At 32.9% G+C, this 14808-nt stretch overlaps 1 protein-coding gene across 1 annotated transcript in view; it reads left to right on the plus strand.

The window, feature by feature from the left end:
- Positions 1 to 3855: 3855 nt before the first annotated feature.
- LOC132714965 (myc box-dependent-interacting protein 1-like) overlaps positions 3856 to 14808 on the plus strand; it is a 65055-nt gene continuing 54102 nt past the window's right edge. Inside the window, exons 1-2 of the mRNA XM_060697908.1 lie at positions 3856 to 4004; positions 13502 to 13582. Of these exons, the coding sequence (XP_060553891.1) occupies positions 3936 to 4004; positions 13502 to 13582 (150 nt within the window). The 5' untranslated portion in view covers positions 3856 to 3935. The remainder of the gene's footprint in view (positions 4005 to 13501; positions 13583 to 14808) is intronic.

The raw sequence follows: 14808 nt of genomic DNA on the forward strand, positions 1-14808 counted from the left end.
TTTTTTGTTTGTTTTTTAATGCGTTTATTTAAGGTCGCCGCCGGAAAGCCCATATGGGCTGCCGTACACTCAAGTCGGGCCATCCTAGAGCGTCCCGCCGAGATTTTTCCGTCGATTTTTTCTCCAGCTTTATTGGTGAAGGAAGACCCCAGGTGCCCCTCCGGCCATTTTTTCAGGTACGAGCGGGCACTAGGGTAGAACCACCGACCTTCCGTAAACCAGCTGGATGGCACTAGGTCTGGCTTTCCAAAACTTTATTAGCCGCCTTTTTAAACATTTTCTTTGATCAGATGGCATTTTGGCAAAAGAAGTTAACCATTTTTAAGAACTCGTCGTCATGTACACATTGGTCCAATCCCGTTGCAAACTAGCCAGTGCAGTAGATTTGATTATCATCTTTACTACCTGTAACATAGGACATATGGACCTCGCCGTTAAATGACCAAGTGACATTTGCGTTTCCCTGTTCTTTCTCTATATAAAATAAACGGTATATCGTTAAAGGAGCCCACCATGGCTCATCCATTGTTCTGATTACATTGAAAATTAACCAGCGCAGTAGTTTAGTTCCGTCACAATATGACAATGTAAGCCAGAGGCCCGCGTGACATAGACGGTTTAGATTGCGCGACAATTTCTTCTGTAAATACATTTTATATACAAATTCTATGTAGTTTTTAAGAAATACCGGGTACGCAAATTATAGGAGTCTGCCATTACCTTCTAATTGGTTCGATTTCGTCCACCTCACCAGTGCAATAGCTTGGTGGCTGAGGTTTACTTCAGTATAAGAGAGACTATGCTTTGAGGCGGGTCTGTATGAACATGCTTGAAAAAATATAGTCCAAAGCATATAAAATGCAATTTCGTAAAAAGCACAATGTTCCGAAGACAACAGAAATTTACCCATTATTCACTCTACATCCGCTTTTGCTATAGCTTTGAGTCTCCACTTTACAGGATTGCAAGGTGTGAAACATGGGCACCAAGTGCCGACGAAGCATCTGGGCGTATTTGCTTCTCGTAGTTTTGAAAGAAATACGTAATTTTCGGATGCCCGCTGTGACCTCCTCACTAATCCGATTTCATTGCGGATTGTCAGTGCAAAAGTTTGGTGCCATTTAAAGACCCTGTATGTTATAATTGAGGTTGTATACTACATTTCAGTAAAATTTTATATATGTATATAATAATGCTAATAAAACAATTTTCAAACATCGAAGAATATGTAAAATATGTACTGCAAATATTTGTGCACATTATACATTGTATGTAATCATTGAAATATATGCATTCATTTCTTATTGAAAAATTTGACTTAGACTTTATAGAAAATAAATTTCTAATTACCTCCCTTTATTTACATGAAATGTTAAAGTCGGTAATATCTTTCTAAATAATGCTTTTTGGAACTTACAATATTGATAAATCTTAATTTGAGCATCATATTTATAATTTAAAACCATAAAAAAATTGTATTACAGGATCTTTAAAACACTTTATGCCTCAGACACGATTTTTTTTCCTCGGATTTTTAGAGTATGTTAGATGATTATCTTATCGCAAAGTTCACAAAGAAAATATCAGGATCAGGATCAAGTGATCCTGATTTTATTTCCATTGTTTTATGTTACTAAAATTTATTGTGTTTTGCTGGAATAAAATAGTAAATATTCAAAATGTAAAAAACTGCTGATTTGCAAAGAAATCAAACTATTTTGGAATAAAATTAACAAATAACAAAACAAATACAAAAATATTCGGATCAAAATAAGGATCAATTTTAGGATCAGGATCAATATTTGGATCAACTGTAAAATGTCCGTATCTTGTAAAAATAACAATAAATTTATTCTAAAATTTCATTAATTTGCTACTGCAAGTCCAGTTTTATCAAATTAATTTTAGATATTTAATCTATGAGGATAAAAAATGAAGAATATTAGAGGTTTTCAATTTGATCCTGATCTTGATCCTGATCCTTAAATCTTTGTGAACACGGGGCCAGAAGAAATTAGCATTCGGTGAGGCAAAATAACAGTAGATTTTTGACTTCCATACAAATAGGCCCTACTTGATCACCACAATACAACAGATGCTTAAGATGGTCAAGGTAATAAGCTATTTGGTAACTTTTTTGGAAACTATAATATGACACCTATAGTAAACTTTAGAAATAAAACTGACGGCATTTCTTATGCTTTTAAACTTGTATACATATTAATTGCATTTTTTATTTAAAAAGTACTTTTTAGAAAATTTACAATATTGGAATACAAAAATGTTGCGTTAGAAGTTATGTTATGTACTAATCGAAATGTGAAAAAAGAGAAATGTATGGGGAATGATAAAAAATCTTTCTATTTAGTCTATGCTTAATGAGGGTCAATTCATCCTTTCAGACACTGAAAGTACGGACCTCAGAAAAAAGTTCATTGGTGTAACCACAGGAACTTGAAATTCTATCAATATTAACGATAATATGCAAAATATTCCCCAATATAGTATGAAAAACACAAGGAATGAAACGCCTTTACCAACCCCAACATAATTTACCGCGAACAAATCAACAAAACAACGGTTTTTATTTGTTTGGTTCGTCAGACCAAACAAATAATGGTAGCAAAACTTCAGACCCTGATGTGCTTATTTGCAAAATCCGAAAGTAGTCCAAACTCCTCGAAGCGGTTACTTCCCTTTAAAAGTACATTAACGCCGAAAGATTAAGGGGAGATCACCGCGTAAAGATTGTCAAGTGACAGGCGCATTAATTGTCGAGCCTTCTCGGGGAAGAAAAAATAGTTCCGATTGTTCAAAGATTTCTAAAATTGTGCTATTCTTTACAAATGTACATGCTTATATTAAGCTCCATGAGTATTCACAACAGTGTTAAACAACACGTTTACCGTGAACAAAATATCTCGAAATTAATATGGGTTACAAACCCTTATTAATAACGTGGTTTTCTTTAGGCTTCACGGTTACACCCTCGTTTAGGAAGCGAGAGGTCTGGAGTTCAAATCCAGTTAAGCAACTCATGTTTTTTTGTTTTTCTTTTTTTTAATTGTTTAAGCCAAATAAACATTGAAATGAATATCAGTGTTGCATTTAGCCTTATAGCCAATTTACTACAGTTATAACACTTGAAACAGCATTGGTGGCACTATACAAAAACAAATTGGTTTATAATCTCAAAACTTTCACCTTTCTGACATTCTGAAACCCAAACAAATTCAGCGCCTTCTGTGCTTTGATTAGTATATAGGGGGTATTTTCACTATTTTGAGAATTATCATAAATATTGGTTATTTGATAGAATTTCAAGTTCCTGTGGTGTAACTAACGGCGATTCGGACTGCTTGGATGCTAAATATTCGCAATTTTGCCAGAAAGAAATCTTTGCAAATTAGCCAATGCATTTGTGCCGTCTGCTACCGTGGTAGATTTTGTTTAAAAAATGTTTGTTGAATGCATGTATGTACAAAAATATACACGCACTGGAGCTAGCATTTGGAATTAAAAAAATTGTTATTTCTGAGTTAGTTTTTAAATTAGACTACTTTATTTTTGATGACATGAAACCACAAAGCTATTTATGAGTCTGCGATGAAATCTTATATGGCACGGTTTTGAAACCCGTGCTTAAGGGTAATGGATGCGCGCGAAGTAAGACAGGAGTGAAATTTTCTTCATTAGGGCCTACATAATAAAATAAATAAGATATAAATATTAATATATCCTCATTCATATATAAAATCATAAAAATAGTTATATGTAGGCCTAAATGTTGATAAAGACTATGTACATAGCGAATAACTGTTTTGCTTGGGTAAACATGGTATGTTGAAACAGACTATAGCCTGGGTTTTCTCACAACCTTCATTTAAACCAATGAAATTTGTCGACACAGTTTAGTATTCAATGAATACACAAAGATGGCTGAGCATAACAAGGGAGGGATTTTAAATAAAGCTGAAGTTTTTCTGCGTCGCCGAAAAACGAAGGTAAGTCTCCTTTCGATTTTTTGTTTGTCAAGTTAAATTTTATTACCTGCATCTAACGATTATTTTGCAACAACCGTGGCTTCTTAATTTCAGTGAAAACTTTGATCGTTTTAGCAGGTGTGTACAAATTTTGTGACAGTTGTCAAAATGTCTTCAGGTTATTTTAGCTGTCACAGTAATAAATACGACTGAAGCTGTTGACCTTACTGTATGGTAACTGCAGTTTAGTTTAGTTACTCAAAAGGTGCGGGTCCTACTATAAATGGGAGTATTATTTATACGAACCCTTATTAATATAATTTACTGATTCCCGACCTACCTTCTTAATTGTTTTACGGGGTCCTTTAAAATAAAAAAGTCAAAAGAATTGGACATCATGTAATTTTTGAAATGTTTATTTTTTGGTCAGTGTCAAATAAAATATCCAGATATTTGAAAAATGGTGGTATTTGACAAGTGTCATTTCTATAAAGGTTATCCTAAATGTTACATCAATGAGCAAAAACTTATTGTAGAAATCCTTAGTTAATAGCTTATTGAATACAGTATGCTTTGAAATCTATTTCCACTGTTAACATAAAATTTTCTACCTCATTGAACATGAAAAATTTTCCCTCTTTAAATATGCAATCTGCTTCCTCTTTTTATATGAAATCATCAAATTGAAATCATCATTAAATTTTCTTCCTCTTCTTCAACATGGAATTTTCTTCCTGTGTTTACATGGAATCTTTAACAACAAACTTTCTTCCTCTGTTAATATGTCATCGTTAATATGAAATCATCTTCATGTGTTACTTTTAATTCAATTTTAAACATGAAATCTTCCTCCTCAGTTGTCATGCAATCTCCTTCCTTCCTTGGTTAACATTTGCTTGCTCCAGCTGAATTCCAAAATATTTTAATATTTTCAATTCAAGGCCCTGGAAATAACACATTGCCAAATAAAAATGGTCTCAAAGCATTTCTGTGATAAGAACAATTCATTGGTAAATGTCACATGAAAGGAAACATAGTCATATATAGGACTTGATTTCTGTAGTTGGAACTTTTACTACCAGAGTAATGCATTGTAGATAGAAATTCTGCTACCAGTGTACCATATATTATTATGTTTTGATCTGTTTTTATCTTCCCAGATATCAGTGGTTTTACCTGATACTACATAGTAATTTACTAATTATCCCAGAAATAAGAAAATAAACCATTTATTTTTTTTGCTTATAATAATCTTTTTTTTTCAAAAATGGACCTTAAGTCCTTACAGTTTACCACTTGAGATCTAAGTGAGGTACAAATATGATGTGATTGGCAATACATGTATGCGAAACATATTTATCAAACTTGTTAAGAAGTCAACTGAATTATTTTCTAGTACTTTTTCATAAATTTACATTTTAGCAGCCATTGCTTTACTTCTTGTGTTAGGAAAATATATCTGATTAATACTAGAGAGAAAATCAGAATTCCACACACAAAGATTTTTGCTGACGCCTAAAATGTTGTTATACAAAGCTAGGCATCATTAAGGTTTTCTTCTACCATATAAAAACATAGAATTGTTTATAAATATGTACACGTCATGTATAGAAATGTTGGCTTTTCCAATCAGAGATAAAAAGTGACCAATTTTATTGTTGGGTACACAGTACATTACAGTGAAGTGTTATTTAGTATCAAAAATTATTTTCTGTTTGTATCAGATTTCATATGCCTTAATTTAAGAATTTTAGGTTTATAAATAATTTCAAGTATTACAAGGAAGGGCATTGTAGATGTTGGTTTCATACACTGGCTGGTATTCAAACCTTTGATAAATTTAAAAGGGGATTGACAGTGCAGACATTTCAATTTGTTTACTACTAACTGATGCACAACCACGCTTTAATCAGTTAGTAGATTAGGGAGAAAACATTTAGCTATACAATTGCATAGCTCCTCCATTATAAAATCAAATACTTCAATCTGTTTGTCAATATTGACCAATATTTGATCAATGTATCCCCCCCTGTTAAACAGTAGAGCAACCTTTATTTCAATTATACATACATTTAACAGTTTAAATTAGTTTTCAGTATCAGTGAAGTTGTTTGTTTAGCTTTGGAATGGTCAATATGGTCATTCATATATAAGATAGGGGGGACAGTCTACCTTCAAGTGAACACTTTATTTAATATTAACGGTTCTTTAATGGCATTCCTTTCATATTGCGATAGCCTAACTGATCTAATAGTAAACTGGTCACAAAAATTTGGAATGTATTAAAAACTATTATTTAATGTTTACTTTTTATATGTAGATATCATATAATTGCATTATATGTATTATGTACAATAAAAATACAGGATTAAAAAAGAAATTTTTTAGGCTTTCTTTGTACCTACAACCAATGCAGATCAAGATCAACTGGCATGACATCTGTGATGTTTGATCATGGTCTGCACTGTTCCATATTCAGTCGGTATATATTTTGAAATTTTCCCTGAAAATAATTAATTGTTATGTCCAGTCCATTTGGTCATCTTAGTGCAATAACTGGTTAACTTCTATTGAATTATGAAGGACTTAACCTATTACTGCACTAAGGTGTTGAGTTTTAAGATATTAAGTTTGATTAGGGGAAAAATATTAAGATTGATAAATGGTATAAGTATATTAAATTGAAACCAGGAAATGCAGGTATTGAGTGGAAAAAGTTGTTGTTGAACATAATTGCACAATATGCTTGTATGCGACTGTAAAATACAATCTTAGATTACAACTGAAATTATTCTAATTATTCAATTTTGTTTTCTTCTCAGTATAGAGATTACAATAATAATCATGATATCATAATCTGTTATCTGTCTCTGCATTAATCACCTCATAAATATTTCAAGTTGTTTTTATCTAACACTGCTATATTTGTATAATGAACTTGTCCTGCAGTGAATTTAGACTAGTCTAGTGTCAATGTGGGGTGTTTCAATGTAAAAATAGAATTCAACATGGATATCTTAAATGGACTTGTTCTTCTCTCATTGATTCAACATTTTTCAGGGAAATTATGAGAATATGTAAGGTACTGACTGGAAAGCAAACAGTGCAGACTATGATCAGACAGTGCAGGTGTGCTGGCTAATATTGGTCTGCACTGGCCACTTGGTTAATAGTAGTCTCAATATTTCGACTGCAAGACCAACCGATTTTACAATCTGATAATACATAGATGTCTGTCTTTACTTTAGAAGGGCGACCATCATTTGTATAATAAAAAGCCCTTAAGCACACCATTTGTTGGGCAAGAATGATAGCCGACTAGGGTAAAAATAACTTGAGCTAGCTCTGTCCATACATGTATTATACCTACAAATTACATATATTTTATATTGGACAAAAAGATCAAAAACAAACACAATTTTAGATATCAATACATATTTCACTTTATTAGCTTCATCAGTTGATAAATAACAAAGGAAAATTATTGTATCATTGAACAATATTTTATATTGTAACCTCAGTGCAAAATTATTGCAGCAGCCTGGTTCGAAGATGCCTTTAAATACCGTACTGTACTGTCCGACTTAAATTGCTATGTAGGTAGAGACAAAATAATTGATTTATAAATGTGTCACCTTTTATAAGAGATGCATTTGTCACTTGTTAAAAGTCTGATTAATTATAAGACTTTTTTTCTGCACCTAAAGCCTTGTTTTAGATATTTATCATCGCATATTTCTTAAGTACATTGTAATTAACACTTTCGTTATTAACACACTTGTTATTTATGTAATGACTGGATGATTCAGTTATTAACACAGTTGTTATTTATGAAATGATAGAATGATTCACTAATGCAGTGATAGGATTAGGTTTGATTTAAATATTTCAATTATGTTGAGAGAAAAAAAACTGCTCAACATAGGTCACGTGCTAAAGTTACCTGCGAAAAGTGAACCAGACATGTTACTTGTCAAATTTTGAAGTTTTGACAGCTGTATTGACACCTATAGATACATTAACAAGGAGTGAAGCATGCATCCTAAACATGGACTTTATGTATAAATGTGCAGGTCATGTTACATTTTATGTTCTGCTCTTGTTAATGTTGTAACCAAACATGCCTTCATTTTGATTGAAGTATTTCAAAGTTAATTGAGGCCAGAAGAGATCATATGAAAACATTAACTGAAATGAAAATGATGTACAGCCTTTGCCATAGTCAGCAGCCTGTAAATTCATGCAGTGTTTGCATTAATTTTGTAACTGCACAAATATGCATTGGACACTGTATTCTTTATTAAATTGGCCCCTCATTGGCCCTGTATTCTTTAAAATTAGCCCTTCAATTGCCCTGTACTCTTTATTAAATTGGCCCCTCCTTTGCCTTGTTCTCTTTATTAAATTGGCCCCTCCTTCCCCCTGTACTCTTTATTATATTGGCCCCCTCCTTCGTCCAATTTGGTTGCATCTGCCCTTTTTTGGTGCCCATTTAAGTGCTATTGCTTAAAATTTACTTTTATAATATTGTACGGTATGCATTGAACATTGCTCTCCTGAATAATTCTCATATGTTATTCTGTTGTTTCTTTACTGATTTGTTGCCAAGTTTTTAGTATTTTGATGCAGAAATCCCTAGAAATAACAATGAGTGAGTTCCAAATTCAAAGCTTGACAAGTCCATGGTATAAATTAAGGGGATAACTGTTAATAATACAATTTTTAGTTTTATATTCTTGTCCCCATTCTCACCATAATCTAGTCTTTTGACATAGGAATGCTAAAACTTGCTCCGATAGTCAATAGTTATGTGAATAAAAACATAGTGGAATAAATTAATTTTATAGTTTTAGTTGTTATCCTGTACGTAAGTCAGTTATGTTAATTTATACAATGTTGTTATGCATATGTAATTAAGGTATGTTGATGAATGATAGTGACTTTAGGGACTTTTTTTACTCCACTGGTTTTTATTTTCCTCCCTCAAATTTTTGTCATTGTGCTAGTAATAGCATTGTTAATGTATAATTTATAATAACTCTTTTTCTTAGTTTAATGGTGGCAAAGAGGGGACATCAGCAATTTGCATGTGACAGCTACTATGTGCACACATGACTGTTACTATGTGCACTCTCGATAGCTACTTTTTGGGCACATGATAGCTACTATGTGTGCATGCGATAGCCCCTACGTTGGTCAGTCATAACTTGCGCTCGAGATAGCTATTACATGCAGTCATTACATAAATAACAAGTGTCTTAATTACAATAGCTTGTACGTGTGCATGGAGTAGCTATTGCATATGCACGTGGTAGCTATCTCGTGCACACATATAAGTAGCTATCACATGCGCACATGGTAGGTAAAATATTTCTGCGGCCCTTTTATGCCAACATAGAATTTAGAACTGTCCATTGGGCATGAGGGGTTTTGTTAATTGGACAGCCAATAGTTCAGCAGCACCTTGATATTCAGAGGTCATTTTGGTAGTTAAGTTTTTTAGAGCATATGGATGTTTCAAAAATACACTTTGTTTACTCCTCCATTTCCTCCAAGTTCCAATCAGTATGTGGAATGTTGTTTTTAATTTAAATGTAATGATGTGACATAATAAAGATATGTATTTTAATTGTTATTGTCACAGTGCAGACTCAATTTGTTTGTGACATTGCTCCAATTAGTACCTGGAATGTTTTTGTTTTTTTCTGATGTGACATGATAAAGATATGTATCGGTATTTATAATTGTTACAAAGTATACACTCCATTTGTGTGTGACACTGCTTCATTTAGTATTTTGTAGATTTATTTTGATGTGAGAAACATTACTTGTTCTGTAATTGTCACTTAGGCTGTGTTCAATTTTCAATTAGGTTAATAAAATAATACAAGCTTTTGCATTCATGTATTCCAGTTTGAAAGATGTATATAAGAAGTAAATTAATGGTAGGGCAGACTTCAGATAGCCGTCCCAATTTGGTCATATGGAGAAGCCATAAATAAAACCTTAATTTCTATGGACGTAGGGTCACGGGTTCAAGACTTATTAGATAAAACTAAAATATTTTGTTAAATTTGCATTTCTGGTCATCTGATCTCTTATTTACTATTATTTACATTTGATCTCTGATTTACTGAGTTTCTAAATATTCATGTCCCCCTTTAAGGTCATGTAATGGTTTTCTATGGGCACTATTTGATGTGGCACTTGAAACCACATCATGGCGATTATGGTATATAATTAACGAAGGCGTGTGACATAAATTACCATTAGACACCTTTGTGCCTCATCCTTGACCAGTCAAATCAATCGAGAACGTTGCAGAGTTAAAAAGTATCCGGTTTCATGTGTATAAAACATTCTCTTAAAGCAATCGTATTTATTCACTGTATAATTATATGACCCATGTATTATTGAACACTTTCTTAAGGTTTAAAAGTCAACTACATGAAACTGTAAAGTGATCGAATTGTGCTGACTGGAAATGTTTTCAAAATGTTCGCAAGCCTCGAGGCGAACCTGTCATCTAATTTTTCTCTCGTCACATCCATTCACCTATTTTATCATTCACAATATCTCTAAAATGTTTTAAAGTACATTTATGTTTATCTTGATAAAAAATCTGTCACCTCTCAGTGCAGAAGTATCTTTAGTGTATCTAATACTTTATTATCAACCATCACTTGGTAAGTTTCGAACATCTTGCACATATGTAATGGAATGCAGTACCATTTACATAATGGACATATACTGCTTTAAATTTAGAACATTCAAATAAATGTAGTACTTTACACGTGGCCTGTTTCTGGCTGCAGACCCATGATGCCGTGTAGTAAGATTATGGTCCAGCACTGTTTGATATTCAGTTACTTCTCTATTGAAATCTTTAAATTTTTTCTAAGAATGATAAATTTTCATGTCCAAAAATTAAACATATTTTATTTCAAACATTTTGCACAAACAAAATTGAGAAAAAATAATTATAATGTATAACACAATATAAGGCTGGAAAAGGATCAGATCCGAAATTCATAAATGCTTATTTTAGGCCTTTACTAATGATTTCCAAATTGAAAGATGGATAAGTCCATTTTAGAGATTAAGTATGGTAGCAGAGTTGAAGGAATTTCATTAACAAAATTAATGCAAAAAGTTTAGTAGTCAGCAGTACAAAGCCTGCAGTCTGAGCCTTGTCCAAGACTGCATGGATGTGCAAGCCCAGGTCTCGATCTATACTGGTATGATATAGAAGTTATTATTGCCTGTAGCAGTACGAGTGTTAAGATCTCGATCATATCTAGCATATGTAACAGTATGGAAAATAGCTGTAGGTATTTTGATGCATTAGGTGTTATATCATAAATTATCAGATTATAGCTTCATCAACTTAAAATGTTTTATCTTTATTATTAATCACTTAGGTATATATATATGTGCTTTATTATTGCTGCAGTTGATGGTGATTTAAAAATTTATTTCGTATTAATGAAGATTTTGACCGCCCCCAATTTAGACCAGGGTCGATAAGAGACTAATGTTTGGCCCATGGAATTGAAAGTTTGAGCTAATTGCAAGATGCAGATGGGGGTTTTTTGGTGATTTTTTTTTTCGGAGACGCAGTGTGTGTTTTATTTTCTGTTGTTGTGACTTGCTTATTACATAAAAATAAGTTATATGTCAGTTCATGAACACTTTTTGGCCAAATTGTATTGATGAACAGCTCATTTTTGTATAATGAACTTTTTCGTGAATCTATTTCATAGAGGACTTTAATGATTTAACCACACCATTAGTTCAAAAAATTTTTCTTTAGAGTTCTTCATATCATGAACTAAATCTCATCAGGATAGGCCATATATTTGCTGTTTTTTTAAGTATATCATAATGAACCTGCAGTGGATCAATTGACAGTGGAAAGTAGACCCCTGTCTTATTTACCCAGCATTGTTTAGGGATGTGGGGGTGGTCACGTTAGGGTAACTTGCTACTGTATGTGTTTTAAAATAGCAAATGGTATGCATATGTATTATGTATTATATTTTCATAGTCAGCTGAACACAAGCTGTTGATATCCTTCAATTTCTTGCATTTCTTATAGATTAATTTATTATTATTATTCAAGCGTCAGTTTTAGCAAACATTTATTTATATAGAGAAGCTTATTTTCTTCCTTATACTCCAGTCTATCATGTGATAAAACCCATAATGTATGACTCATAATCATATAGTTTAATGTAAATATCATAACGCACTTTGACCATATGTTTTTTTTCCCTTTTTTTTACCAATGTTTACAAGAGTCAGTGTCCGTGTTCGCCCTACATGATAAGTGGCAACCATTAAGCATGTCATAAAAAAATTGGATCTCAATATGATATATAATTTATGATCATTTTTAGGGACACGGAATAATCAAATATCATCACCTTGGTGCAGTAACAGCTTAACTCCTTATATATTTTAATACGAGTTAACCCGTTCCTGCACTGAGGTCACGAAATGCACTTCAGATAAACACTACTTGATATTTCTTAAGGTCCTTAATGTTTATTAATTGTTGGTTAATAAGTACTCCTTACTTTTGCTTTTTTTCATGCATCATTTATTGTTGAAGCATAAATTTATCACATCTGTTTTACATATATAAAAAGAAAGTCAATATGAAAAATGTATGTGAAGAAGATAGTAACATCCAGAGAGAGCCCCAAACCTTAGTATAATAAAGCTGATATGAGCCGCGTCATGTCAGAACCAACATAACTGGTTTGCATCCGCACAGTCTGGTCAGGATCCATGCTGTTCGCTTACAAACCCTATTACAAGTAGAGAAACTGATAGCGAACAGTATGGATCCTGATCAGACTGCGCGGATGCGCAGGCTGGTCTGCATCCATGCTGGTCGCAAACCCATTATGTTGGTTTTGTCATGACACGGCTCATATGAAACTTATTGAAGTTCAAATGTTATACTCAGGTGTCAGTAAGTAAGACATAGAGTTGCCAGAGATGATTCTCAGGGACATTTTTTGAGGGATTTTTATTAAAAAAAAAATATCAGGGAAGTTAGGTAGTTCAACTAATTGCACGACAGTTAAGTTGAGATATTGTGCTATTTTGAATGTGGGTAATATCAAGATTCTGACCAAGAACAAAAATATCTCAAAATTTAGCTTAGGTTGTCAAAATATTGTATAATGTGTCAGGAGAGTGGGAATAGTGGGGACTCTTACTATTAAACCCTTGATATAAAGACCCCATTATGATGTATCATAAAATCTCTGCCCTAGCTGCAAGTCCCTGGTATGTTGGTACCAAGACAAGTTACCAAGTAAACATTGATCATGCAGTTTAGGGACAACTGAGAGAAATGGCTTGATTTCCCTGCTATCCCCTGAACTCATCCAGTGTTGCATGGCAGGGTTACAATTGCCTGCATTAAGGAAAGCATTTTCTGATTCTTGTAAAATGTAATGAAAAGTAAGATATGTATTAATGTTTGATTTATAATATATTTACAGTTGTTACAGACCATTGGTAAACAGGAGAAGACCACAGATGATATTCTGTTAGAAAATTCCCAAAAACTTGAAAAACAACAGGTGAGTGTGACCACAACAATTTTAGCTTATACAGAATTTTTTAAATTCCATTGTGTTGGAAGCTGTAATGTTATAAAAACACTCTTCCTGGAACCAACCTGAGTACTAAGCTGGAGTTAGTGTTAAGGTTCTTCAAGGTATTAGGACTCACACAATCAGCAATCCAAAACCTAAGTTAACGAAAAACATGTCCAAATTATATTCTAAAAAATGATTTGTGAATTCTGTCATAATTATGAATTTAGCAATTGTGTTATGACATTTCTCAAACTCTTGAGGTATATGCCTAATAAAAATTGATCTATTAAAAACTTACTGGCACAGTTTGGATTGAGGCATGTATGCAGTCTGAATGAGACTTTCCATATATTTTCTTTTCCCCAGCTAGTGGTGAGGTCTACAGGTGTCACAAGAATGTTTCCTCATATGACATAAGTACTGTAGGAAGCAAATTCGACTCTGGTTTAGCTGTCAAATTTTCACAATTGAGCTTCAAAATAGTACGAGGGTTGTTCAAAAAGTAATAGGACTGGGAGTCTTGCGTATTCAAATTTCATTCAATTTAGAATATTTTCATATGTACAGCAATCGTAAAATGTTTTCTACAAAGCAAACATACGTTTTTTAATCTATTGTGCTAAACGCGCCTTTCCTTTGCTATTGAATAACCATGGTTACACGCAGCCGGCGCAGCACATAAATATAGTTATTGGAGCTAAGTTCTACTTCTAATTTATTCATAAATAACTATTTGTTTTCCCCTGTATTCCATCAATACGTTGACATATATTAATGTGACATTATGTTCAAATTTGACGTCATTCGGACATGAAATGGCCTATTTATTAAGTTTTGAACAGCAGCGGTCATAACGTAAGATGTAGAAATATGGCATTTGTTAACAAACAGAAAATGTGAGCCATCGTTAAATTCTACCAACAGATTGACTATAATCATTCAGATACACACAAAATGATTAAATAAACTAAGGACAATTATCCTGCAATTAGGACACTTGTTTTCAGCTGGCACAAACAATTCAAAAACTGCAAATACAAGATCACTAACGAGAAAGGGCGAGGATGAAAGTTGAAAATTGACGGGACGTTAGTGACGTCAATTGCAAAAGCGCTACAAAAGAATCCACGGTAAACGGTACGCGAACTGTTTATCGTTGTTTGTATCTGCTTCGGGTCTACTTATTCAGTTAAAAGGATTGTAAATAA

This window comes from Ruditapes philippinarum, unplaced genomic scaffold, assembly GCF_026571515.1.
Source record: "Ruditapes philippinarum isolate M1 unplaced genomic scaffold, ASM2657151v2 ctg371_1_1_1_1, whole genome shotgun sequence".
In the NCBI taxonomy this organism is placed as follows: domain Eukaryota; kingdom Metazoa; phylum Mollusca; class Bivalvia; order Venerida; family Veneridae; genus Ruditapes; species Ruditapes philippinarum.